At 47.2% G+C, this 27,349-nt stretch overlaps 2 protein-coding genes across 4 annotated transcripts; both read right to left on the minus strand.

Annotated features, from left to right (window-relative positions):
- Positions 1-11,087: 11,087 nt before the first annotated feature.
- Positions 11,088-14,505, minus strand: HMGN2 (high mobility group nucleosomal binding domain 2). Of its 2 annotated transcripts, none has more exons than XM_026043374.1 (6): positions 14,416-14,505; positions 13,666-13,710; positions 13,277-13,306; positions 12,889-12,939; positions 12,480-12,575; positions 11,088-11,999 (listed from the first exon to the last, which is right to left on the minus strand). In XM_026043374.1, the coding sequence occupies exons 1-6, from the start codon at positions 14,428-14,430 to the stop codon at positions 11,964-11,966; spliced, it is 273 nt and encodes a 90-aa protein (XP_025899159.1). In that variant the 5' UTR covers positions 14,431-14,505; the 3' UTR covers positions 11,088-11,963. The 2 variants fall into 2 exon arrangements, with proteins under 2 accessions (XP_025899159.1, XP_025899158.1); XM_026043373.1 differs by having other exon boundaries at positions 12,480-12,578.
- Positions 14,506-15,873: 1,368 nt separating this feature from the next.
- Positions 15,874-26,322, minus strand: DHDDS (dehydrodolichyl diphosphate synthase subunit). 2 transcript variants are annotated; one of them, XM_026043369.1, is made up of 9 exons: positions 26,297-26,322; positions 25,444-25,531; positions 24,477-24,593; positions 23,905-24,047; positions 22,440-22,556; positions 21,937-22,038; positions 21,177-21,291; positions 19,368-19,475; positions 15,874-18,010 (listed from the first exon to the last, which is right to left on the minus strand). In XM_026043369.1, the coding sequence occupies exons 2-9, from the start codon at positions 25,504-25,506 to the stop codon at positions 17,771-17,773; spliced, it is 1,005 nt and encodes a 334-aa protein (XP_025899154.1). In that variant the 5' UTR covers positions 25,507-25,531; positions 26,297-26,322; the 3' UTR covers positions 15,874-17,770. The 2 variants fall into 2 exon arrangements, with proteins under 2 accessions (XP_025899154.1, XP_025899153.1); XM_026043368.1 differs by lacking the exon at positions 26,297-26,322 and adding an exon at positions 25,983-26,071.
- Positions 26,323-27,349: the final 1,027 nt, after the last annotated feature.

Raw genomic sequence — 27,349 nt, forward strand, 5'->3', positions numbered from 1 at the left:
GGGCGGCGGGGGCGGCTCCGGCGGGGCTGGGGGAGGACCCGAGCGGGCCCCCGGAGCCGCTGCGTGTCCCGGGCGGAGCGAGGGGGGCCTCGGGAGCCGCCGTCGCCCACGGCTCGGGAAGGGTGGCTGCGTTTTCCAGCAGGAATCGCCGCCGTTGCATTGGACGGCGGCGATTTTCTATGAGACATCCCTCCGAGAAGAGGGCTGTGAGGAGGAAGGCGAGGACGGGCGATCCGAGCAGGAAACCACGCCGGGAAATCCGAGTTCTGAGTCTGTGATGGGCAGTGAGTCACTGCTCCTCGCTACCACATGCCCCACTCTCCTTTTCCTGTGTCCGACATCACACGGATTAAAAAAAAGGATCCACCTTTCTACGGTGTTTAGAGGAGAGGTGCTGCAAGCACAGGCACTCGGTGCTGTTCTGACCTCCTGAGCTTCTCAGACAGAGAAATGTTCTCCAGTCTTCTTTTTTTCTTTTTTTTCAGACCAAAGCAGTGTTTTCATGTTTCTTCATAAAACTATTTCTAACAGAAATTCTTTTTTAAAGGGTGGCATCGCCAGGCATTGGCTTCATCGAGGTGCAGCTGGAAATACCACTTCACGAGGCCAAGCGAAAGTCGGCACAGCTCCGGCTTCCCGTTTGCCAGGGCACCTAGCTCCAAAAGCCTCATCCCCTGCTCGTGAGTTACCCCGCTCACGTGCAGGGGGGAATTATGCAGAAATAATTGCCTAGGTCCCAGGACCTGTTTGTGTCGGGTTTGGAACCTGCTCTCTCCCACCCCTGTGCCCCTCTGCGTGCCAGGAGCGCTGGGCTCCCACAGGAAAGGGAGCACCTGGAACAGCAGTAGCAAAACGGTGTTTTAGCCAAAGCTCGTATCACTTACAGTGGGAGCAGGCGAAAGCAGACCCTGCGCCGAGTTATTCATTTAGCTCCAAAGCTGCTCATAATTTTCCTCTTGCCTGGTGCACCGGGTGCCGTCTGGTTGCCAGTCATCCTCCAGCTGGTGCAGACGGAAACCTGCTTTAAATGGCAGCGGTGACACGATGATGTCAGTACTCGCATCCCATTCACCTTGTTCATTTGCTTGCAAAACTCATGTCCCTGTTTGGGTTTGCGTCTGCTCTGTGTGCGTGGTCAGGCAGGCCTGGCACAGACGGGCAAAGGATGACACTCCACATGCCTTCTAAGAGGAGAATCCAGCGAAACATCAACGTCCCCTGCCACGCATCCATGCTCAGCCCCTTGCATTTGGGCAAGGACATTTGGACATCCCATCCCAGCCTCGGAGCCTGCGGATTCCCACCTGGATGGAAAATCCAAAGGAGAATATTTAAATCATGCCAGGCGTGGAAGCCGTTTCAATTGCTGCCTCGCACAGAAACGTCAGCTCCAAAGGAGGTTTGGGCACGGAGTCGGGCAGGATCGAGTGCTGAGCAGTGATCCAGAGCAGCCGAGCGGGGATCATCGTCAAGCTGCTCTTTAACCTCTGCAAAATGGTCACAGCTCTTCCTGCGAAGAGTGGGGAAGAAATGGTAAAAAATGAAAGGAATGACTTTTGAAACGCTGAAAACTGGCACTACTCAGCTAGCTACAGAGAGGTGCAGCAACCAGGAGAAGTAAACAAGGCTTCATTTCCAAGATCCCAGTGAAAGACAAGATCCGGAGGGACAGTCAGAAGGGAGAAAGGAAGCCACCTCCGGTAGCGTTGTGGAGATGCAGAAAATCCTTCCCATTTCAGAGCAGAAAGGCAGTTCTGCTACGTCCTGGCAGACTGAGCATCCTTCCTTTGGTTCCTGCATTGGACCCCACTAAATCACAGCTCATTAACAGAATATGAAGCTTTCTGCCCCAAGCCAGGGGCAAATCCAGAGCAGTGAGCTCAGGTAAGTGGAGCAGAGTAGGAATATCCCTCTAGCATTTATTTCTTAGCCCAAGAACATCTATAAAAAATAGTCCTTTTGCTGCATGATGGGTGAAAACACATTTTTTTTTTTGAGTTAAGCTCTGAATCCTGTTGTTTGGGTAACTGTTGTGGCTAAATACGGAGGTTAAAGCATATATAGCCGCATTCTTCAGACACGGCTGCATGCGGATTAAGGTTCCCAGCAGGACTTCTACATTTCCATTTAAAGCACTACAGGTAAAGAGAGCTCACTGGATCAGCTGGATAGCCCTTTCATCACTATTGCATTTGCTGAAAATTCAAAATGCTGTTTTTCTGTTTTTTTTTTTTTCCTTCTTTTTTTTTAATCAAATCCTCCTCAAAATACAATTACAGGTATTTTATCCCCACAGTTTCCTTGGCTTTTGGGCTGTAACACATCCTCTCTGGGATACTAACAACATTCCCTAAGCCAGTTATCCCTAAAGGGCCACTTCCAAAGCAAAAGTGTTGAGACTCATCCCCGTTTCGCAAATCCAATGAGGCTTTGGAGAGGCCAGGGTTGTTTCCTCACTGTGCTAAAAGCTGCCGAAGTGATTCTCCACGTAACAGTCCAACAATGTGGCTCACCGTGTCCATCCTTCCCTTTGGACTGAAGCCAGGGAGCATCTTTGCTCGGCCGCCAGCTCTGACTGCTCTTACACATATAAGGCAATGCACAGAGCGCTCGCGTGAGCATTCCCAAGTGGAGGCCGAGCGTCTGCTGCAGTTTCCAGGGGAAAAACGGCATAAGCTGCTCCGCATCTGCTCTGAGAGCCCTTCAGTTAGAGCTTAGAGCCACCTTCTCTTTTCCTATTGTGTGTTTAAGGTTCTTTTCTATGTTTAAGATTTGCTGCTCCGTGCCTTAGCTCACCGCTGTCCCTCCTGCGCAAACAGGGAAACCAAGGCTCGCTTCCCCTGGGTCCTCCAGCCAGACCTTGCTCTCTGCGTCCCATCCTCAAACCCACAGTACTCAACCTGGGGCTCCTTCCCTTTCATCTCCTGCTTTGTTTTTCCACCGTCATAGATCACCTGGTTTTGATCCCAGGGGGACGGTTCTTTTCCCTAAGCACAGGGCAGGTGTTCCCTTTAGGATACAAAGCAGGGCCCCCGTAAACGCGAATCTTCAGCTGCTTTTTCCTTCTGTGGCCGATTCCATCCCATCCTTCCCTCTGTGCGCGGCTGCAGCTGCCCCGGAGAGCGGCACCCTCCGTGGGAGCAGTGGGAATGCCGCAAACAGAGCCCAGCAGGGCCCGGGATGAGAGCTGCTCCCGGCTCCTGAGCCGAGCCTATCTGGCATACCTGAAAGTCCTTTTTTTTCCTGCACTGTGTAAAACACACGTGGCTGCTGCTTTGGCAAATGGACCGTCAGGTTTCTAAGCCCATCCTGCTGCATCCCTGCGGAGCACGTGGTTCCTGCATGGAGAAATCTTAAAACCACGCCAGGGCCACGAGCACAAATCCCAAGACTGAGTCTTGCCAACAGAGCCAAGAATTGATTAAGCTGTTGCCCCTCAGGAAACTTTTCATTCGGGAATTTGTCCCCTATAACCTGGGGACACCGGAGGGCCCCAGCGGAGCCGGGAGGGCGCCTGGGGGAGGCAGCAAGGCCGTTATCTGCCGGTTGCCATGGATACAATCGCTGTGCCGGGCTCTCCCGCGCTCCGGTACCTTCCGCTTCCCGGATGCCGGGAGCGCAGGGGCGAGATCGGCTCCCGCTGCCGCACGGAGCAGGCGCTTGAGAGCCGAGCAGAAAGGGAAAAGAATCCACGCCGACACCTCAGCAGTACCCAAAGGGAGCATGGACGGCGACTGGCTTTTCTTTCCCGGTATTCAAACTCCAAATTAGGATCCTGCTCTGACCACTCGCATTTGGTGGGGCTGCAGGGTGTTCCCTGGGAGGGATTTGCAGAGTCCTGGCTGCCCTGGCTCCTGCTTTGCCCTCCGGACTCGTGTCCCGAGTTCGTCAGTCCCCGGCAGACGTGCACGTGCGGCCTGAGCCCTTCAGGGACTGCACTTATTGAGAGCAAAACTAGAGGCTGGTGAGCGGGGCCTGAAACAACACCCGAAAACGGCTTTTACAGCCCCCTGCGTGCTGCATAAAAACACTTGGTGTGTCTGGGGGGATTTCTAAAGCTCGCAGGGCAGGCGGTGAGGTATGCCAAGTTATCAGGCCATTTTTGCTTTTAGTAGCATGCAGATACGTTTGCAGTTTATTTCATTGCAGCGCCATGTGAGGGAGTGCTAATGTGAAAGAGAAAACTATTAGAAACTCTAAACAAAAGGGGAACCATCAGGGCTGTTTCGGGAGAAACCCGAGTGTACAGCCGGGGTAAGAACGGGCAGTTTTTATAGTTCTTCTAGATTTAAGGTCTTGTAAACAAGTGTTGGCTCTTTTATGTACAAAAAGATTTCTTCAGTTTTGTGCTACTTCCAGAATAAACGCAGGCCTCAGTTTCCTTGGAGAGGGGAAGGGAGCCTGTCCCTTCCGAAAGCAGATCCGAACAGAAACCCAGCGCCGGGGAGAAGGAAACGTCGCTCCCCTCGTTGCAGTCTCGAGCCTCCGTGATGCAACAGAGCAAGTCCGGTCCTGCTCCGTCATGGGCACACACCGATACCCAGCCCTAATTACCTACTTACCCACTGCACAGCTGGGGACAGCGTCTTTCACAGTGAAGCAGTGCAATGATTGCAGGATTGGAAGTGAATTTCAGAAGTCCTGATGCTCCTCTGCTTGCTGTTGCCTCAATAGTCAAGAAAACTGTTCGTTTTTCAGAAAAAAAAAACCCAGCAAATTTTTGTGGTTTGCTCAAGACCAGCAGTGCTTTACTTCTCAGTCCAGCCACGAAACAGGGATTGCTGTGCACATCCAGTCTTGAAAAGCCACATCATCCAAATAAACAGAGAGGATGCTTCCAAAATAAGCGATCCAGCCTGGGAAACAGTTTGGTGTAATGACCAGGAGATAGAGCATTATGTAGGAAGGCATAACACAAGCAGCATTTTCTGCAGATATGTTGGAAGAGACACCTTTGTCACACAGGGAAGACAAGGGAGCTCTTCAACTTTTATTCTAATAGCACTCACTTTCTGTATTTTAGAAAACGATTAAAAGAGCCCAGCAGCACTGAAATGCCTCCGCCGGCTTGCGTGCCCAGGTAGCAGATACTGCAACATCGCGCTCAATGGTCTCCTTGTTAGGGAGCACACAAAAGGCACAACAGGTTTCGTGGTGGCAGAAATACAAGTACCTGGCAAAGGAAAGGCTGTCGGTCCCACGTTGGAGTAAAAAGAATATTCTGGAGGTTCCCGGACACTTTGCTGCTTTGCACATCTCTCAGGACGCTGCAAAAATAGTGTAGCAATGATATCAGTACTTTTCTGCTTGAATATTTCATAATACTGTCCCAAGAGACTGAATCGATATCTGAGAACAGCACAGAGCTTGCTGAAAATGGTGGATTTTTTTGTTTTGTTTTTGCCTTTTAAATTGACCTTTTCCTCCTCTCACGTTTATGGGGACTAAAGGGAGACTTTGCTCTTTAGATATTCTTCTTTCCAAAAGCTGGAAGAGAAACATCTCATGTTTTATGTTCGAAATCTAAAGACTGCCCAGCTGGGCCTTCTCTGGCTGTCTTGGAAGAAGATCTTGGTGCCTTTCTCCTTGGGTTTACCTAGACTTAGACCTCTGCTCATGCCATTAGCTAAGCAGTACCACTTGATACCCCTTGCCGCGAGGCAATGTCAACCAGTAGAAAAGGAGTGCAGCGCCTTCAGCTGCAGAAAAGCAGTCGCTGGCCTTCCCCCTGCGCCGGTGCACGCGGGCAGCGAGGGCACAATCCCCATCGGAGCACGTGGGAAGGACCCTGGGGTGACACTGGGCCATACAGTCCTCAACAGCTCATTACTCACGTGTGCAGGCTGGGCTTTGCAGGGAACATAAACTACCTGGGCAACACATTTATGGCCAGCCAAGGATCAGGACACTTTGTGGCCTCCAGCCTGGGCACCTCAGCAAATAACGGGCAAAAAGAGTCTACGAACACCTCCCAGCTACAGCGTTACTACAGTTACTGCCGGCTCTTGACCATTCTAGGCCAATTTGCTTTTTTTTTATATTTTTATTTTTCACCACATGCAAACTTGACGTGCAACTTAAGGCTGTCTCATCTTTGCTTTACTGGTATAAATTCTCATTTATTGAGAACTCTAGAATTCTCATTTAAATACTCATTTACTGAGCTTATCAATAAACCAAACTTCCATTTGCATTCTCATGCAAATGGGTGTGAACTGGCCTGCTCATTTAACTAATCACTGGCTAATCACAGCGGGTTTGTTACCTAGGATATAGTAGTGAATGGAGACTGGGCCTGTGGGTTTTTGTTTGTTTTGCTTTAAGATATCCGAATAAAATCTGGATCACCTGTTTTTCAGCATGGCAGATAATCAGATGTCCTGGATACTATCAGTTTCAGTGCTCTGTCACAGCATTTTTATTTGGGAGTGATTGGGAATCTCGGCATCTCCCTGGAATCCAGGGCGGTACTTTGCCCACATCTCCCCATATGTGTGTCTTTCCCAGGAATTCCTGCCCAGACAAACTGGAGAACTGGAGGAAGGGAATCATTGGCTTACGGGGAGCTCATCTTTCCATGTTGTGTCCACTTCAAGGCAGTATCATTACAACGTCGAGTGCTTCGGATGCAACGTTTCCAGCCCCTGGAAGCAGCTGCTTTCCGTGCAGCCCTACCCACTGCTCCTGGTTAAAGGGAAACACTGAAAACAAGTGTGAGAGGGAGATAACCCGGGATTGAGGTGTTTCATGATGCCCAAGTTGAAGGACAAGCAGCTTTCTAGAGATGATGATACTGCCTCAGCCCACAGTGTAGCCAAGGATATCGCCCTGGTGGAGCTGCTCCTGATGTTAACTCGAAGCTGATAAAAGTTGCAGAGTGCAAAACTGCGTTTCACCACATCAGAAGTCAATCAAGTCAAATTGCTAAAGAGTATCATAGATTAGCACAAAGATTAAAATTCTCTTTTCCAGATTGCATTTAGGTTGTAGAGGGAAAATGAAATCACTCAGTATTTGCATATGAACGTGCAAGGGAGACACAACAAAAAGCATAAGAAGCTTTTTAGTAAAGTGACATATTATTTCTTTAATTAACAACAATTGTCTTGGAATTTCAACCAGAAGATTCAGCGAGTCTGATGTAAGTAATTTATATCAGCAAAAGAAAAACCGACCAGACTATTTATTCTGGGTTTAAGATAAAGTATCTCTTGCCAGCTAAGGAGAGATGAGATGAATAACAAGTCTACTTTAACCTAAATTTTCTGGACATGTGTCATAGCAGCTGTAAAAGACACTGGAGGGGGAAAAAAGCCCAAAACAAACAAACAAAGTCCAGAGATCTTAAAACAGAAGTAAGGAGGTTTAAGTTCAAAGACCTGCAATACTGCCCATTTTCCTGGGGGATGCCAAGTATACTTGGAAACTGATAAACCGCACACTCCAGATGGGTTTTCTGTAAAAATGTAACAAAAAAATGGGAAGTGCTCACATGCCATGGTTATGTGATTCCACAGGACAGGCTCAAAAGGGAGACCCGAGTTGCTCGAGTGATTCGTGTTCGTCTCACGCTACTCTTGGCAGCTGGGAAAGCAGTGGCGCCTGCTGCTTTCTGGAAGGAAATGACACATTTTAGGGGGTAATAAAGCAGGTTTCAACCCCCCAAGGTTGCTACCAGGTGGCTGGTGATGCGTTTGAATTCTGCCTGCTATTTCAGGCGATTTTAAGCGGCGATTCGTTGTTTCCTGGTACCACCGTGTGGCAGAGGGAGGGAATAGGCTCTTACCCCCTGGTTAATGAAGCCAACGGGACTCCCCGAATCCCCAAACTCAGGCAAATGCTCCCGGAGGATCTGCCAAACTCGGGCTTCCCCTGCCAACACGTCCCAGATCCAGCTCACTTCTGCATCCGTGGTATTTCTGTGAGATAAATTCAGTACCGATGGAATTTTCCTTCCTTGAGTCCTGGAGCACTTGCCAGCAAGGAAGCTCGTTTCACTGTGGCATGGCAGGGAAACCCTGGCATTTTGAGGCAGGCTACAATCCAGCACAAACCTGTACACCAAACATCCCAAACATGGTAACAATTTCTACCGTTACACCCAATTTCTCTCCGGAAATTGCATCAAAAAGTAATTAAATTACCGAACTTTACAACTCAGGTTCCACTCAGGACGCCTAATGTAAAGATTATTGATAACGTATTTGGTAATGTACTGCCCTCAACATCAAGCACAGAGGCAGCACTTTATGCTCGAGCAAAGGCACACCGAAGTTCATCTCCTCTTGTCTGTGCAACACTGCAATAGCGATTCCCATCTGGGGTAACTCCCTTCTCTTTTGAACACGAGCACAGGTGCTACCGCTACAGAGGAGCTACAAAACTTCAGGAGAGAGCTGTTGCCTGGGGGAAATTCTGTTTAAAATCCCAGAATAAATTTAGGAAGGTTAACGGAGAAAATGAAATCCACCGTAATGCAAACCTTCTATTTAGAAGTCAAAACTTTTTGTTTTTCTAGCATTGTTTGTTTTCCTAGCATTGAAAGTTTCTTTTTCTGGCATTAAGGTTTCCTATTTCTCTTTCTTCAGTCACGCCACACGTTTTCTGGCATCCTAGAACTTCCCTTTACAAAAAGACAATAAATATACATTTACATTGTATACATTGTTGGCAAAACACCAGAATTCTTCCCCAAAACATTTTCCTGAAGCTCTCTGCTAGTCTGTACCTAATCCTCATTAGCCTCCACCAAATCTTACTCAGAATTAGACCCGCTTCATCATCCCCTTGCCATCCCTGGCAGTGGAGAGCAGGCACATACTGTACATAGTCTGCTTAACGAGAGCTCCACTTTATCTTTCCCAATTGCTGGATAAGGAGCTGTTCTTCACCAATTACTCAGCAATATTTGTTCCTGGTATTACTCTGCCTAGGATGAGTTGGGGACAATGAGATTTGTGACTTTTTCCCTCACTCTCGCTACCCTAATGATCCTACAATTCAGTATTTTGTGCATGCACCAAAATTTAGTGTTTTCCTTTCTTAATTCCTTTTCCTACCCACGAGTCCTAAAACCCGTAAGCATTAACCCCAGGACAGGATGTTGGGAATAAAGGAGTCAGGGATTTGTCGTGGGTTTTTTTTCCTGTGAAAACACTCCAGCAAAACTCCAGGATTCAGGAAAATGAGAAGTCATTCACAGGCTCACTCACAGAGTCCAGACCAGTTGCATAGAAGCAGCTACAGGAACGAGCAGCACATTGAATCAAATTTCTGTTTTACTGCACATCTCGCATGCAAATCAAGCTTATTTCTGCAAAAGGACTGTTCAAATAAAGGTGGGAAAAGCATACGAAGTATCAAAGCGAGAAAAGTTATCATTAAAGTCACTGTGCATACAGAGAACAAGAGTAATTTGCAGAAATACAAAAGGCTTTCGTGTGTTATATTAAAGACAGGTGCCCAGCACTAACCTGCCTAAAAACCTAGAACAGATTTCAGGAGATATATTAAGTATCTAACATAGAGAGATAACAGCTGTTTGGTAGGCAATCGGGATCACAGATTAGTCTAATATATATACATATTTCTTAATCCATCTGAAAGCATAAATCACATTTCAAGGCAATGCATAAAGACAATTCTCCATGTAAAACAACTATGATTTAACAAAAAGAAAAAAAAATTAAAAACCCTTAGCTTAAGGCCTTCTGGCAGTCAGAGACACAGATTTGTGGCTATTCCAACCACTAAACATGCATGATTGCAGCACAGGGTTAGCCCATCTTTATGGTTTAATTTACAGAACTAATTAGTCGGATTTACCGTCTTTAGTGCACTTTACACACTATTTGCTTAAGGAGAACTAGATGAGCCCTGCATGTCCCAGCATGTCCAAAGGAAAGACTCCAACTCCAGGATCAGGGCGCACTGGGCTACACTTTTATAACTACCAAAGATGTTTTAAATCTTGCAGTGCTTAATACACACGCTGCCATGCTCCAGGACAGCTCAGGCTGATGAGCTCCGCACTACACATGGGATAGATAGTAGGTTTTTCAAAGCACCTGTGACCTGGCAACACCTAGAAATTCAATCGTTACCAGTTCAATAACATGGCTGAATTATCATAAAATCACATGGTTATCACGCGAAGAACCACTGTCCTCCTTAGCTGGAGAAAGCAGCCTGCAACATAACACACAGTGTTGCGGCACAGTTCACACCAGTAAGACACGCGAGTGATACCTCACACATTTTTATTTTTGCTGGGGCAAATCTAAGACTTACCAAGTACAGAAGCACAAGATTCAACAAGTTAATGCTGGGGCAGACTGCACCTTTACGAGATAGGGAGTACTGGATGCAGAACATTTCTGTCAGCACCCGCTCGGTTCTCCCCAGCAGCACAGGTTAGAACAAGTCACTGAATGTCATCGACAGACAAGGAAGTCCCAGAAAACGCCAAGAGCAGACGCAAAAAAATTAAAACACCCTTCAAAAAGGCTGCTGAAGGAGATACCTGTCCCTTTGTTTTGGGTTTGGCACAATACTATAGGCACATGTAGCAACTGCAAGAAATGGTGCATTTTTACTCAAACAATCCTGTCTTTGGCTTAGTCACTACCACAGCCACGCCTGCATTTGATCAGCAGAAGCAATAATGTTCCAGCTTAAGAGCACAAGTCTAACACAATCAATTGTATGGAACTATTACTGGTTTCACTACAAAGAAAGGCTGAACAGAATTTATGCAACAACTGGAAAAATTTTCCCCCTTTTTTGTTCCAGTAATTGGCCAATGAAGACAGATTGTTCTCTGTGGACTCACCTACACGCTCCCTTTTGGGGCTATGAGTTTTGAAATGCCCTGCAGAAAGGTTGTCTTATCTAACCCTGAATTAGGGAGATCTTGATTTCCACTTGCAAATGAAGCCTACGCATCAGAATAAGTGCACTTAAAAAGTTCTCGACCATTACCGAAACACTGCTGAAATATAAATGCTTGCATGTACACACAGCAACGATGTTCTTGCAGCATGTACCATGCTAGAGATGAAATAAAGAGAGATTAGAAAGGCATTAAGAACAGTCCAAGCCAAACCGTATCCAGCTTTATTAAAGGTACTTTTCATAAACAGTCATGGTAATTTAGGCAGGACATGGGCTACAATCTGCAACATTTTACAACAACTGTCAAAACTCCCCTCCCTTTGTGGGCTACCAAAACATAAAAGAGTTGCTATAAAACTGAAGAATCTTCATTTCATACTTGTAGAGGAACAGTTTAGAGTGAGGGTGGACACTTTCACATTTAGTATGTTGTTTAACAACTTTTCACAAACCTACCCTGACTTTTAGAGGAAAAATTAAAACTGCAGGTTTCTTAATCTGAAGATCCACAATATAAAAGAGAAAATACAGCTCTTTTTAGAGCCATTATATCCTAAATCGAACACAAGAAGTCTGGATCAGCTGACAATGCATTTAGAGTGGTTAAGTCCCAAAATGCCATTTTTGCCATATTTGGGAGTGATAAGCTCTAGGCAAACGATGAGGACATGGAAGAAAATAAAGAGGACATTGCAAACTGCGGTTCGGAGGCCGGCAACAGGCATCTTGGGAGCTTCAACGTTCACTCTGATGCACTTCACAAAACTTGACAGACGTGCAGCATGAAGGAAACCTTTCCCCTCCAGGCAGGAAGAGCCCTTCTTCCAAAAAACTGGGAGGGGGAAAACTTTTCTTTTTAAAATTCAGGTTCTGAGAAATAGACTAAGTGACATTTGTCCCCACTGTCCCTCCCTCCCTCCCCAAACACAACAACGAAGCGGTCTGTGTGCTAACAACATAGCTTAAAAAAAAGTAAAACAAAATTCTGCATTGTTATAAAACTTGATAAAAAATAGTATTTCAAACTGTACAGTCACCAGAAGTACACAGTTATCAAAAATTCACACATTTTACTTGGCATCACCAGCACCTTCAGCTTTCTGTGCCTGAAAGGAAAAGGGGAAGTGGTCAATATACACTACGTACTTGCACCAAACAAACTTCCCAATGGAGAGAGGGAAGAAAAAAGAAAACTTATCTGAACTGTATCACCATATTTCTTAAAATAAAGTCTAGAAATAAAAGTACTTTTAAAAGAAGGAAACCTGAAAATGCTTCACTACGTGTTTTAACTTTATTCATTTTTAGGACAAGGCGTAACACTGATTTTCAAAGTAACTTCATTTCAACTGGCAAACAGAAAACTTTTATTTTAACTCATTACTAACCAGACAGTACAAACTGTATTTTCTATAAGGAATACTCTATAGACTGGTTGCTAATGTTATAAACAACACGTCTAAATAATTGAGCAATAATTTCACTTCATTAGTGCAGGCCTCAACCTGTCAATACTTGATACGGAGGAAAAAAAAAAAGATATAAAATCACTGAAGTAATGCAAGCTGCTAGAAACGCTCTTATACCTGGTCTGTTTTGGCATCTCCGTTTTCTGCAGGGTTGTTTCCTTCCTTGCCAGCATCAGCTTTCCCCTTTTTTCCCTTAGGCAACTTCTCGCTCTTCTGCCGAATATCAGATGACATACACCATTAAAATCACTGATACCCACTCAGCCACAAGAATTCGAAAACTAGGATGGTAAAACCAACACTGCATGTTGGCCTAGAAAGAATGCAGCAATACACAAGCACTTATGTGTTTGAGACGCAATTTTTGTAAAGTTTCCTTATTTATTCAGTTAGTTTTAGACACTCGTAGACAAGTTTCACAAAGTAAAACAGTTTAGAGTCCAACTTCATGCAAGCAGCAATACAACTAGATTCTCAAATGACTGCCATCTCTGAGAAATACAATGATGCTAACACACCAACTTACCTTTGGAGCTGCCTTTTTAGGTTTAGGCTCTGGCTTCGGAGGGGCAGGTTTCTACAGGGGGAAAAAAAAACCCTCATGCTATACCTGTACTTAAAACAAACGCGCTGCACCCCCCCTCCCCCCCCGCTTTTTTTTAAGTCAATTCAAATAGTTTAGTTTTAGGAAAGCAAATCAAAGTGATATTTGAAATTGAAACACTTACTTGATTTGGCAATTATTCTACCACTCCCATAAGGCTACACAATGGGGCAGTTTGTTAAGCTAACAATGTTCCTTCAGGCGAACAACGCATCCCTCTGGAATACCTTGGGTTCTCATACAGATGCAGTACTTAATAGTTAAGCCTGATAAACGCTGTGACAGCTCTCCTCAACAACAGGATACTCACAGCAGATAACCTTGCTGATCTCCGTTGTGGCTATTTAGAAAGAAAAATGGTGAAAATTAAAAAGTGATGGAACATGAACAACAAAAGCCATCTAAATAAGCCCGTTTCATATGGGCACAATCCCAGGACAAGAGCTTAAGTTTTACTTCTCTTTTTCCCTATTATCAAGAAACAGTAAGATATCCCATCTAAGTCACTATGAACAGTATTTAACTAAGTACATTTTTTCATGCTTAAGATCAAAAGCACCACAGTTGACACTGTAGGAGGACAGCAGCAATTAAGCGTCATTTCCCCCACTCCAGCTATCAATTTCAACAAAGTTAAACCCAGCCTTCCAATGCAAACACCTTACGCTCCAACTTTCTCAAAAATATTTAACTTCTTACCTCATCCTTAACTTTGGCCTTATCGCCCTTGGTATCTCCTTCAGCCTAGGAACGAGAAACGTTAAGTTGCACTGAGAAGGAAGGCTCAGCCTCACATAGATCTGCGGGAATGGAACTGTTTTTAACCCTGGTAGCTGCGAGACGACTGTTTGGGGGCGCCAGGCCCTAACAGGGCCTCGGGGCTCCACCCCACCTGCCTGTTGAGGCCGCGGGCTGAGGTTTTTTGGGGTGGAGATGCCGGGTTTTTGGCAGGGCTCGCCCCAGAGCGCAGCGGCGACGCCACCTCCCCCGGGAAGGCGGGAGGGAGGAAGGTGTGGGACGCGGCTGCCCCTTCAGGGAGGCCCCGCTCCCGCCCACGGCGGCCCCCGCGGGGCGGCGGTTTTGGCGGCAAAGTGCCCGCCGCTTCCCGCCCTTTCCCGCGCGCGCTGGCGGGAAGGGCCGGGCCCCGCTGCTCCCCTCCCCCCCCCAAGCTCAGACCAAACCTCCCGCCAAAACGAGCCGGATCGCACCGGCCCCGCGCCCCTCCCCGCGCGCCGTTAAAGCCGTTAGCGCCGGTAACGGTCCGCGCCGCCCCGCCCCCCGCCGCGGCCTCCGCTCGCGCGCCGCCTCGCCGCCGTTACCGCCCCGAACGGGGGGGCCTAGTCCCGCCCCCGCTCCCACCGGCGCGGGAGGCTGCGGAGCGGGGGGGGAGGGGGGGGAATGGCGGCCCGCAAAACGGAGCGGGGCGTCCCGCTCGCCCCCGCCACGTACCTTTCTCTTCGGCATGTCTGCGGGCGGCGTGTGCCGTGCGTGCGCGAGCGCGGCCGGCCGAGGGGGCGGAGGGAGAAGGCGGAGGAAATGGAGGGGGGGGAGAGGGGGAAGGGCCGAGCTCCCTGGGTCCGGGGCGGCGGCGGCGAGAAGCGGAGCGGGGGAAGGGAGGGAAGGGGCTTGATGAGGAGGAGGGGCGGGAAGAGCGGCGGCTCGCGGCGGCTCGGGGCGGCGGCGGCGCCGCGGCGGGGCTCTCGCTGCCGGCTGCGGGCGCTGCCTCCCGACCCCACTAATTTGAATCGGCTGTTTATAAAGTTTTATATAGACCCGGACGCGGCCCAACCGGTTCCAGCCGGATCCCCGCCGCCCCGCGCCACCATTGGCCCGCGCGCGTCACGTGGGGTGGGGCCAAGCCAGGCAGCGCGGGGGGGGGGGCGCGGCGCGCGCGCAACTGGGCCTCGCGCCCCCTCCCCCCGCCCCGCCTTTTCCCGCCGTGCGCGGGGGCGGGAAGAGCCGTGAGGGGAAAGGGGAGGGGGGGCGAGCGGCCATGGCGGCGCGGGCGGGGAGCGCGGCCGCCTGCTCGCCAGGCCTGGCGCCCATCGCCGCCTCTCCCCTCACGCACCGCCGCGGCGCCACAAAATGCCGGGCGCAGGTGAGCGGAGCTGTCCTTCAGCACCAGCCAACGGGGGCCGCCACCCCCCGGGGACTTCGTGCCCACCCCTCCTTACGGGGAGGGCAGGCAAAAAGGGGTGACCGTGGAGGGCTGCGGTCGCCGAGCCGAACCAAAATGCAATAAAGTTCACGTTTAAACCCATGCTGCCCGGGGCACACGTCCCCGCTACTTACGCTGCAAGTGGCTCCCAAAGTTGGCACACGGTCTAAAGGGGACATGGCGCCCACTGGAAGGGGGGCACGGCCGCCTCCAGAGGCGCCTCTGCTCCAGGCTAGCGATGGAGGGACCAGCCACGCTCCTGCGCCCGCCTTCTTGTGTAGGCCTTACCTGGAAAACCAGCAAGCCTTCCCCATCCTGGGGATCCCCTGGGCTTTGTCAGTTCTTAGGCACAAGAGCTGTGCGCTTCTCCACTTGCCTGCTGATTATTCACATCTTCACCGTGTAAAAATCCCTTCAAAATAGAGGAGCTGGACTCTCAACCTCACAGAAGATCATAAAAAAAATGAAAATAATAAAAAGCCAACACGGGACAGACGGACTCCTGAGAAGTTGGAATCTGCCTTTATAACTTACGTACATCCTTTAAGGAAGCAAAGTTACTGGGAAAGTCACTATTTTATTAGAAGAGCTAATACAGTGGAATAAGAAACTGTGATTACCCCCACCATCACTTGAAGGACTTGTGGGCCTGAAGGTTGCTCTTTTTCAACCACAGCAATTACTCTCACAGAAAGGTATCAAAACTCTCCCGACAAACCAAGTGTAAATCATGTTTCAGTTACCAGAGCTGCAAGAGTACATTACATTGCAGAAAGTCACCACTGTAGTTCTGGTTGTTCATTTAATAATAATGATCTGATTTACTGGTCTTCCCCTCCTTTTCGAGTCAAATATATATTCTTGGAGGGAAGACAATCCGCCTGTCTGCCTCACAAAACAGACTCATGAGTGCTCAGTCTCATGGAGAATAAAACCTATTTCCACAGACAACTTCGTGCAACATAAAGACAGACAAAATAAAAATGTAAATGAAAACAAAAGTGTGAAGAACAGACAAAATACCACAAAATAAGCTTAAATTGACAGCTTCCATCTCTGCATACTTTCATCCAAGCTACTGTGAACTACTTACGCAGGAGGGTGCATTTGCACAGTGCTTCAGTCAGCCAAGTCTTGGGACATCAGCAAATGCTGTAAAAGAGCTCAGGCAATGCTGTAAAAGACTACAGCCTTGAAATTCTTTCCATTTTAACAGGAATCAGATAAGGAGTCTTGTCACAGGTTAAACAATATCAGATCTGGATGCCAAATTCATTAAAACTTAGAAAATAAGCTCTGTATAGTTTTAAATGCTCATTTTTTTTAAAAAAAGTTTGGTATGAAAATGCTTTATTCATGGTTTGACAACTTAATTACCCTCTTCACAATCATATTCCATGTGCTGAGTCTGCAGCACTTAATCTTTTAAATCTCCATTTTCTAGTCCTCATCTGAGGTAAAAAGGATCTCTTTCAAAACAGCAATGGCTGCAACTGCTGCACCTGTATGTAGAGCAGAAACTAAAGCAGGACAACATTTTCTGTTGATTACTGTTGGGGGACAGAAACAAGAGAATTAAGAAACAGAAATCCTGGAGATCTTGGAAATGAACTATTTCTTCTCCCTGCTGATACAGAATTAAGAACAAATACTTCTCCCTAAAATTTGAATCAACTGTACAGCACTTTTAAACCATTTTCATTAGGGATTGGTTGTTTTTGGCTACTGTACTGCTGAACTAAGCCTACCCTAACACACTGCAAACAGGACGGTTTGTCATCGCTTAGTTCTCTCTTACTGTAACCATCACCTGGTTTTAGCCAACTTTTTTTCCTCTTTAATCCATTAATTTAGGTCTATACCAATCCTTTTTTCTTGCCTACTTGGAGCCTTCCCCCTGCTTCCTGCAAAACAATAGGGCTGTTCCAACATCGCTAACAGCTTTGGGTACTTTTGGGTCCCTTCTGCCCTTGTTGCTAAGATTTCACGGGACCTGACAGCAAGGTGAAGCTTTGTGCCTTCTTTACAGTGAGGCTAACACCACTTCAATTTAGTTCTTTGGAAGCCAAGAGCAGATGTAAAACCCAGGAGTCAGGAGGGGAAAAAGAAAACAAACAGGTTATTAGGGAGTGGGGAGCATCTCTGCCACTGTTGGGCACAGACCCACTTACACACCAGGAATAACCCTCTCTATATGGAATGGAAGTTGGACATCTCACGGAATAGCAAAGGAAATCTTAGCAAAAGATTCCCCACTGCAAAGCCACAGAAAACTTTCAGTCCAGCCTGATTTAACAGCACTGAATTCCTTTTCCTCAGCCAATTCATGAGGGGCGTAACAGAACTGGAAGCTCATTCCAGTAACCTACTCGTCCCCAAAGCATCCAGGCCTGTAAAATACCAGGGAGTGGAGAAAAGGCAAGGGGTGTGTATTCTATATCATCAGGACGGAAAGATGCCATCATTTTCTTCAGTGGCTTTCACACAACAGGAGAGTTGGCACTTGGATAGTGCCACTGGGGATGTAAAGTCCTGTAGCAGCCCTGCATCCCAACTGGAGATCCGCACCAAGGGAATTCCTCTGGGCAGCAGCTCTTATTCCTCAGAGTTAGAAACTGTCTTCCCAAGAGCCACCCGGCACCCATGTCATGCAGACACAGTGCACAACCTTTCAAAGAAGTCCGCTCTCTTGTGCTCTAGCGCCTGCAGAAAGCCCTGGATTCTCTCTTCCCGCATGGCAGTGCATTTCTGCAACAGTGTCCGTCGACGCCGAGAAGAGTCTCCATGAGATGCAACCCCCTCCTGCTGCAGCTTCTCTGTCACATAAGCCTGATCCCTTTCCATCTGTTGCCGCCTCCTTTCCTCCATGTAGGAGTCTCTGGCCTTCTAGAGTGAAAAGCAGCAGAGTGTTAGCACTTCACCAGGCCTCCCTGCCCATCTGTGGTGCACGTACAAGGTAGCAAACAGCAGAAACCACCTCTGCTTGGCCATCAGTCTGCAGGTAAAATAAAGAGAGGCTCTGTGTGCATCTCTTGTGCTGTGAGGCAGCTGCTTGGTTGGTTAGAGAAAATACAGGGATATCCTTCAGGACCTTCTCCTTGAGATACAGCTCTGCTCATAGCATTAACTCTTAGTTAAAATTGATAAAGGTCACGACAGATTGTGGAAAAAGCCTCAGATACCTGAATCAGAGAGGCACAGAGCAGAGGAGTGCTTTCACATCACAGCCTCGCACACAAGCTATCCTTGCCAGTATCATCACAGAATCTTTGAACCTATTCACATGGCAGTAGAAAGGCTTTGGGGGGATTCAGAACAATGATTTATGGGGCAACTGAGCTGATGATCAGGTACTGAGCTAATTGGCTGCAGTAAATGGGCTCAGCATTGCCAAATGCCTGTGCTCTAATAACATACCAGCTCTAGACACAGCATGATGGGCAGCATAAAGGAAAAGGTGGTAGCTCTCTTTCTGCCTACCCTCAAGTATTTGAAATATATTGCAGAGAAACACTGTTGGGTTTCTTCTCATTGCACATATCCTAACTTGGCAGGCATAGAGCTTCTAACATCAGGATTGCATCTGCATATAGGTAGATTAAGCCTCATTAAAAAGAAGTACGACTATGGTCACTGTTATATAACCTGACAGGCACATATTAAGGGAAGACTGGCCTTTCATGCAAGCAAAATTACAAAATACTCTAATGAGGAATTCTCATACTTTTCACCACACTTCCTCCCTATATTCAACTCATCAGTCTACACTTTGGCACTGTAAAATAATTTTTGTTGTGCTGGGATGAAGTGAAATTCTGCCCATGCACCAGAAAAGATATGGCTGAGCCACGCTGAGTTTGAAGTCGGCTTCAAAACTGGCTAGTTTTGCCCCCTAGAAATCAGGGGCACTCACTTGCTCTGTCCTGCCAGGTAAAGAGCAGGAACCATTCCAGCTGGTGAAGTGGCAATGAACAGTGGAGAGAGAGGTGACTTTAGAAACCTTGGTTATTCTGGGGAGGGTAGAGGGGCAGGGAAGAGTTTGTCCTCATCCTAAGATGCTGTAACAAGCTACAGGCATACAGAGGTAGCCCATCTGGAATAAGCTGCTATTAAAACAATGCATTAAATGCACTGTTTAATTCCTTTGTTCATACTTCATCCCCTCTCATCTCATCTCCCAGCGTGTTACAGAGCTGTTCTGTGAACAAAATATTGTGTCTCCAGCTCCCTAAGGCTCCCTTACCTGTAAAGCACTGTAGTTCATCTGGAACTGCAGGATAGCCTCACAAAGGTTCCAAAAGGAATATTCTGGCCACAGCACTGACTGAAATACCAGGCACGAATGGGATGTCTGCAGAAAGCAAGTTCATCAAGAATTTAGGCATCTGGTCAAGGAAAAGTCATCAAAATGAAGCCCAGTCAAAATATGCCTTTTCTGCCAAAAAGGCTTTACTTAGGTTGCATTATCAGATTCTACTTAAAATAAAATATAGCTAGGATACTTTGAAACTGTACAGTGTAGAGCCTTTCTACCTAGTCTGTTTCTAATGCTGGGATTAGTGTCATCCATTCCTGTACAAGTATCCAGCAGAATTCTTTTTAATGCTGTGCTGGTCTTCAGTCTTCACAGAAGTATTTCTAACAGCTGAAGTATAGCAGACACAGAAAAACTAAAATAGCAGTTCTGGACTATTAAAGGCTAAGTTAGAGGAGCAACAGATGAACTGAGGATCAGTTCATGACACTTGAGACATTTACCAAATGACATCTTGTGATATTCCTCACCGCCCACTCACTGCATTTAAACCACGTAACGAATCCAAGAGTTGTGCTGCATTGATGGTATCCTAGAGCTGCAAGATGGAAGCTTTCAAGTGAAACACCTAGTTTTGCCATCGATTCCTTAAAGTTTCAATTAAGCAGGTAACCTTTCAGCAAACATCACTATTAGACATAACACTTAAAAAGGACCGTGCATGTTCTTTCTAAAACTCACAGCATTCTAAGAAAAATCTCAGCATCAATTCCACACAAGAGAACATTGCAAGGACATTTTGGTGCCACAAAACCACCCCCAGTAGCACCTTTTTTTTCTACTTTGGGGTTGCTAGGGCTCAGATTACTACCAGCAAAAGTAAATTTACACTAATGCTTTAAATTGTGACCTGGCAGGGTGGAAGCACAAACAAACACTCTCTTCTACCACTTCTGTTGAACAAAGCGCAGTCAGCGGCAGGGGAGAGGGGCCTCTTGCCAAGCAGATCCACAAAGCATTCAGCTGCTCAGTAGGGCTGTATTGGTTACGTACAAGCTCAGGCTCCCAGACAGCCCTGCCAGGACTGCCAACAAGAGAAACATCAGTCTCCACCTTTGACACCTGTCCAGGCCGTACGTGTGCCCAGAAACGCGGGGAGGTGGGAAGAATGCCTTGTGGAGCAATCCAATTCAGGCCAGGCAGCTTCCATGAACTTACAAGTTAAATGACTTGGAAGAGCAATGTTTGATGTGGTTGCTTAAAGGAACTTGGTTCTTGGCTCCAAGCTGTATATATTGCCAAAGAAACATTAAGTAAAACCACTTGACTCAATGTTCTCAATGTGCTCTGCAAAGCCTGGGTTACAAGCATTTTAATATTGCTTAGCACATGAAAAAGAAAGAAAAATATCAATGCAATTGCAAATACATGAATTGCACGTGTTACTGTACCTCAGTTTTGTGGACCAAGGCATTTCAATTTACTTTGCCACCCTCAGCTGCTGTTCTGAGCGGGGTCTTGTTTCATTACCAAAGTCAAATAAAGTTGTAAAACATCAACAAATCCGTCATGCACATTACGTATACATCAGCAGGGTAATTCTTCAATCCCTACTACTGACAGAAACATTTGACACATTCCTTTTTTGTTCAAACTACCTACAACTTGGCAGGCAATTGTTTAAAAACCCTCACATCAGTTTGTGCCTGGATCCAGCAGAACTCTCCTAAGCAAGGATGAAAAATATTGAGGGGAAAAAAAAAAAAAAAAAAGAAAGAAAGAAATTAAAGACTTTACCTGCCAGAGCAGAAAGTCACTCAGCCGGACCTCTCCTGAGGTTCGTATCAGGAGGTCTGGGTCTGGGGAGTTGTTGGTGTACAGACACTTATCAAGCAAGGATTCTGACACGTCGCTAAGGAAGACAGATGCACTCCATTGAGATTACCCTCACAACCTGATGGTGGTTGTACTACATAACCAGAATTACTGAGGATTTTTGCAAACATGAGGCTGCAGATTAAAACTGGGTGGCTGGAGCCATACCACAGCCAGTCATCAGCTTCCTTTGGACACACACGCTGCTCCACGTGCTATTTCAAACGCTGCTGTAGCCCCCAGAGCATTTCCCTCATACTCTTTGAGACATACTGCAGTATCCCAACCAGACTGAAAACTTCCCTCTGAAGCAGACAGCAGAGGAGGACTGTTCCTCCAGGGTGGAGGAACAGTCCAATATTCGTGATTCATCTGTTCTTTGACCTCATAGCTAAGACTGCCAGTTAAGAAGCCAATTATTGTGGCATAAAATCTGCCTTCACATTTAAACTAACTTAAGACACAGACCTAACTTCTTTTCTGTCTGGCTTGTGAACCCATCACCATGGTAATTAAAATAATAAAAACTAAACAATTGCATAGTAACTTATTTGTTCCAGGCAGGCTAGTTTAATAGAATCTATTTTAAAGCAACTTAGTTTCTGGGAGGTTACTAGGAAGTGTAAGGGGTAAGTCAGGCAGCCTTATGCTGCAGAGCCTCACACAGAAAGAGGAGAATTACCTGGGTTCAAGCAGCCCTTGTTCCACCCCCCAAGCCATCTCCCTCACAGCATTGCTGATTTCGTGTCTCGAGGTATATGCAAAGCAGACATTTAGAAAGCATCTGAAAAGAAAAATATGTAAAAATGTGAAAGAAGCTAATCTAGAGAAGGACTCAGCAGATGGCAGAGAGAAGAATCTCTCTGGAAGAATTACACAGGCTTGCAAGAAAAGAAAAACATCTATGTTGTATCTCACAGAATGGTTGAGGTTGGAAGGGACCTCTAGAGATCATCTAGTCCAAACCCCTGCTCTAGCAGGGGCACTTACAGCATGTGGCACAGGGTGACATTCGGGTGGATTTGAAGACCTCCAGAGAAGGAGACTCCACAGCCTCCGTGGGCAGCCTGTGCCAGGGCTCTGTCACCCTCACAGTGCCAAGTATCTGCCAAATCCCAGTCTTTAGGTACACGAGGCAGACACCAAGTATCAGCCGCTTTGAACAGCGCATTACTCATTACTTACTTGTTGTAGTTCCTCGTTGCCAGCACAGCTTGGGCAATCAGTTCCTGAATATCCAATGGCAGGAGTGGCAGGTCCCCAAGGACACGGATACACACACCATGCTTCTTCAAGTTCTCCCTACATCCAACAACAAGTTAGGGCTGCAGAAAACAGATCCTGGCTGGACGAGAGCCAGGTCTGCCTTGTGTAACATCCACCAAATGAAAACTGCAGACATGCAGCGGGTTTAACAAAATTCAGAATTAAAAAAAAAAAAAAAAAAAAATCACATATAGCGACCAAATATTTTTCAGGTACGCACAGATGACTTAGTTTTCACCATCCCAAACCATTCCCTAAAGGGAAACTGATGATTCTACATACAGATTTCTGATTTACAGACTTAATCAAAGCACTAGACAATGACCAGAGATTAGGTGTTCCTATGTGAGGTTAGGAAATACATATTTGCAGGGGTGGGGAAGTACATAGACATCTAACTAATGAAAAATTAAGAACACAGGAAACAAATAATAATGGTCATCTCAACAGTATTTTTTTTTCTGATCCAAGGCAAGATAAGTGCATTAACAAGAGGATGGCAAAACAGAAAACAGCTGAGATAGGAAACTCATGTTATTTCTCAGGGTCCTACTGCTGTTTGACCAATGCTACAAGTTCCCTTGTGATTGAGGGTCACATTGGGTAAAAACAGGGCAGTTAGCATAGACTGCAAGTTCGTGGCCTCCTCGAGTCATAATGTACCACAGTGCTCAGGTATTCCTGCTCTTCTCAAGTTCTGACGATGAAAACAAGTTATCCCTTCCGTCTGCTTATTCCAGTTGCACTCCCTCACTGCTTTACCAATTTATTTCAGCTGGATAAGCACCTCCTCCCAATATGCACATTCTTCTCACCCAGGAAGAATGGCGACACAAATATATGCACCAAATTGCTGAGCAACAGATCACTAAGAGTTGTACTACTTCTGACTACAAAAAACACACGAACTAGGTCCCCAACTCCAAAAAGTGACCTCTCACACTATATGTCCCTCTGTAGAAAGGGCTGCAGACACATGCTGCAGAATTAAAACTCTAAGTTTTCTGAGGCCACTGGACCAGAATTCAAGACAAAGCGTTGATATTTCATGAAAACAGGCACCTCAGGCTCAAGTCCTAAGCAAAATGTATGATTGTGCTGTGTTCACCTGAAAGCTGCACTGTTTCAAGTAAGTGGACAGGATCATGTTGCAATAAACCATAAAATACAGACAAGTTTGGCGTGCTTGGAGACAGAGCATGCTCAGGAGCCATACGTCACCTCCAGGTCGACACAGACCCTGAACACAGATCACTGGGTGGAGGTGGGGAACCTCTGCCCTCATTTAAGCCATTTTCACAAGTTGCATAAGAGAAGTTAAGGGGATATTACATGTTCTGCCTTTATGCCACCCTCCGGGAAACCGATACGAGAGGATTCTTACTGTTCTTCCAGTAGGCGGCTAAATTTCTGCCTTGCCAGATCCATTAGTCCATCCACCTCTTCCTTGGAGCGTTTAAAGTTCTCAATACTAAATGCATAAACAGTGACCTCCCGGATACCCAGATTTAAACACCAACGGAGAGTCTGTAAGGAGACAAAAGGTAATTAAAAACTGAAATCAGGTAAGTAGCTTCAGGAAATCAGGCAGGCAGGCAAGACCCACCTGCTCAGCTGCTAGAACTTTCCTGTAATTCCCCACTACAGTAAATCTGGGCCAAAAGAAATTAAGATCATTAAGAGCTGATAACGCATTCCATCTGATGATGAGAGTCAACTATAGCTCAAAGAGATGGAGAAAAGTCTCCGTAGTTCCACTTCAAATCCATTATTAAATTTTATAGCAGACTCCAAATAGAGCATAGCCACGAAACTAGCCTCTTTTACAGACTGAAGCAGAATTAGCTCTGCACAGGGCCTGATGCCAGAGAAGAAAATAACAAACATATCAGCAAAGCAGTGAACACAGCTCAAGCTTGCAACAGTCAACCTAGAGGCAGCAAACGTCTTTCCCACCTGTGCCAGTTTCTCAAAGCCTTGCGAATGCCCCTGCTGTCTCTCCACGTGGCACTTCTGGGCATAACGGCGATTGCCATCCATGATGAAGGCAACATGCTTGGGCATGGGACCTGCCTAGAACATAGGGAAAGGTGACACAGAGCGGATGACATGGGAGGCTAAGGATCAAGCTGGCATCTTGTCTCGCAGAGAGCTCAGCCACACTGTTCTTGGCAGCACCACCTATTTCACTCCTACAAATAGTCCTACCTTAAATCCTCAAACTGTAAAGAGCAGCTAATTACCTTTTTGATAATCCTATTTTAGGCTCTCTAAAACATTTCAGTACTGACAATTGCCTCAGATGAAGAGCAACTCTATTCCTCCATATTCTGTTATGTGACAGAGGCCCAGGAGAGAAGAGGGCTCTGATGCAGCTACCTCTCTGCAGACACAGGGGAGTTTCACATTGTCATCCTAAACAATTTTGCTTTAGGAGTTCACAAGTGTTGCTACAGACACACTTAAGATAAATAAAGTCATCACTTTTCCCCCTTTTAGGGCAGCATTTCTTTTGGTTGACTTCACTAAACTCACACAAATATGTTTGAGAGGGCAACAGTGCCAGCTTCAAGGTTGCTGAGCAGAGAGACTTCCCCTGGAACTGAGGGGCTGTAATTTCACTCAGCAGAAATTCAGCTTCATTTCTTAGAACCACATTTGGAACATTTTGCTTCCTCCCTTCCTCCCACGTCCTGTCTCCCTCAGCAAGGAAACACAATCCTGGAAGCCGTGAAACTCAGCTCATTGCTGGCAAACACTGCCCACAGCCCAAGTAACTTCCCAGCCCTAAATACAGTTTAGGTAAATACATCCAATGCCTGAATTAATAGGTGATAACGTTGCTTGCAATGCTATCTTTCCAAAGCTGAGCTGTCATAGAGGCTATTACTATCATTAACATTTGTTAAGGTTCATTCCTTACCTTAATAATGTTGGCACAAAACCTCTCTATGATGGTCAGCTCACCTTCTCTGATCCACGACATGTCTTCTACTGTGAGTTTATTTTCTCTTTAATTAAGAAATGAAAATAAAAGGGTCAGAGGGTCTGCCAAAATCCAAAGTAATACTATAAGTGATCAGTTTGGGAAAAATAAGTTTCGATGAACTGTTCTGGAGCTCCTTTTATCATTTGTACTGATACAAGCATAAGCAGGCAATGAGGTAGCTGGATTGCCATCTAAGTAGCTGGCCATCCAGCTACCTCATCTAGGCAGCTGGATGCCTAGAGAACACCTAGGAAATGAATCTTCACTATGTTTTTTACACTCAAGTTGCTGTTAACCCTTAGAACAAACAACTGCCCAATTGCCAGCTGCACTACTGCCACCGCAGACGGGCCCCGCTCTTCCCAAGCACAAAAACGCAGCCTCTGGGGCTATAAAAACCTTCCTTTCTCACCACGTTATCCGCATCCCAAATATTTCAACAGGCCCGAGCTTTACTAAGCTTCCAGACTAACCTTCACCTCCCGCAGCTGGGAGCACCTCGAGAGAGACAAGCAGCCGTTGGAACCCGCTGCTAGGGGCCCTGAGGATGCCCCTTCCTCCACCACCACCACATGCTACGTTCTCCCATGCTCCTTCCCACAGAAAAACACCCTCCTCACTCCCGGAAAAGCGGCTGATCCCACCAGAAAAGGGGCAGAGAGCTCCCGGGATATCGAGAGGCGGCCAAGCCGAGGAGCTGTCGCGGGGAGGGAGGAGGCCGAGGCCCGGTCCCGGTCCCGGTCCCGCTCCCGGCCCGGTCCTCACGGCAGGGCGCTCCCGCCGTTACCTCGCCCGCCGCCGCAGCCCTCAGCGCAGGGTGACGCGCACTCCTGCTGACGTCACCCGCCGTCGCCAGCGGGAGGGGGAGGGAGGGAGGCTGCGCGCAGGCGCAGTAGGGCGCGCGCGGGGGGGGGTGCGGCCAGGACGCACGCGCCAGGCGGGGAGGGCGGGGCGGAGCAGGGGGCGGGGCAGGCGCGTGAGGCGGGGCCGGGGCGACATGGCGGCCGCGGCGGGGCGGAGGTGGATGGGGGCAGCGGGACCGGGTGTTTTGAGCGGAGGGGATAGAGGGTGGAAGTTACAACAGCCCCAGGAACCAACAACCCGCAGCACCACCCAAAAAACATCACCAGCAGCCGTCGCCCACAGGCTTTAGTTTTATTTTCCAGAAAAGATAACGAAAAAAAATTACATTTTACATAGTTAGTACAAAAAAAAATAAAAAAAAAGGCACAAAAAAAAAAAAAAAAAAGGAGGGGGAAGTCCGTGCAGCAGAGGGAATATTGGCACGGGCCGCAGGGCGCACGCAGGAGACCTGCGGCTGGGGCTGCCCCCTCCCCAACACTTCATCAAAACGCACGCGTTCGACACAAACAAGCTTTGGTTGCTAGCAGTAAACATGGAATTACATTCGTCCGTCTCCTCGTAGACAAACCTCGTGACTTGGGGCTTTATTTATCTCTTTATTCTTTGCACCAGGGGAGGAAATACCTCACGAGGGACGCTCGGTCCTCGTACATTCACGTGCTCCCCGCGTGGCCCCGTAATGCACCGTGCCCGGGACCCTCACACGGGCAGGCAAGGGGAGGATGCAGCAGTTTATTCCTTATTGTCAAGACACAGGGGAAGAACCACAAGAGCAAACACCGGGAGGAAAGGCAAGTCAAGAAACACCCTCCGCTGCCCTGCGGCTTCCCTCTACCTATAAAAATCCCCTGATTTTATTTTTTCTTCTTTATTTTTCCTGAATCCTGGTCCCGTATTTGCCCTGAGAAAAAAAAAACTGAGCGATTCAGTAAGCTGTTTTCCGTTTGCTTTTGCCTAGGACAGGAATGGCTACAGA

Source organism: Nothoprocta perdicaria, unplaced genomic scaffold (genome assembly GCF_003342845.1).
Source record: "Nothoprocta perdicaria isolate Ctin4 unplaced genomic scaffold, notPer1 scaffold_33, whole genome shotgun sequence".
NCBI classification, from domain to species: domain Eukaryota; kingdom Metazoa; phylum Chordata; class Aves; order Tinamiformes; family Tinamidae; genus Nothoprocta; species Nothoprocta perdicaria.

Coding starts and splice junctions, on each gene's coding strand:
- HMGN2 (XM_026043373.1), bottom strand. Junction 12,940..13,276: donor GATCAGCAAGGTTATCTGCT/GTGAGTATCCTG, acceptor TTCCCCCTGTAG/AAACCTGCCCCTCCGAAGCC. Junction 12,000..12,479: donor GAGATGCCAAAACAGACCAG/GTATAAGAGCGT, acceptor TTTTCCTTTCAG/GCACAGAAAGCTGAAGGTGC.
- DHDDS (XM_026043369.1), bottom strand. CDS start 25,506: ATGTCGTGGATCAGAGAAGGTGAGCTGACCATCATAGAGAGGTTTTGT. Junction 24,594..25,443: donor TTTGTGCCAACATTATTAAG/GTAAGGAATGAA, acceptor CCTATGTTCTAG/GCAGGTCCCATGCCCAAGCA. Junction 21,292..21,936: donor CAAGGGCTGCTTGAACCCAG/GTAATTCTCCTC, acceptor TGTCTTCCTTAG/CGACGTGTCAGAATCCTTGC.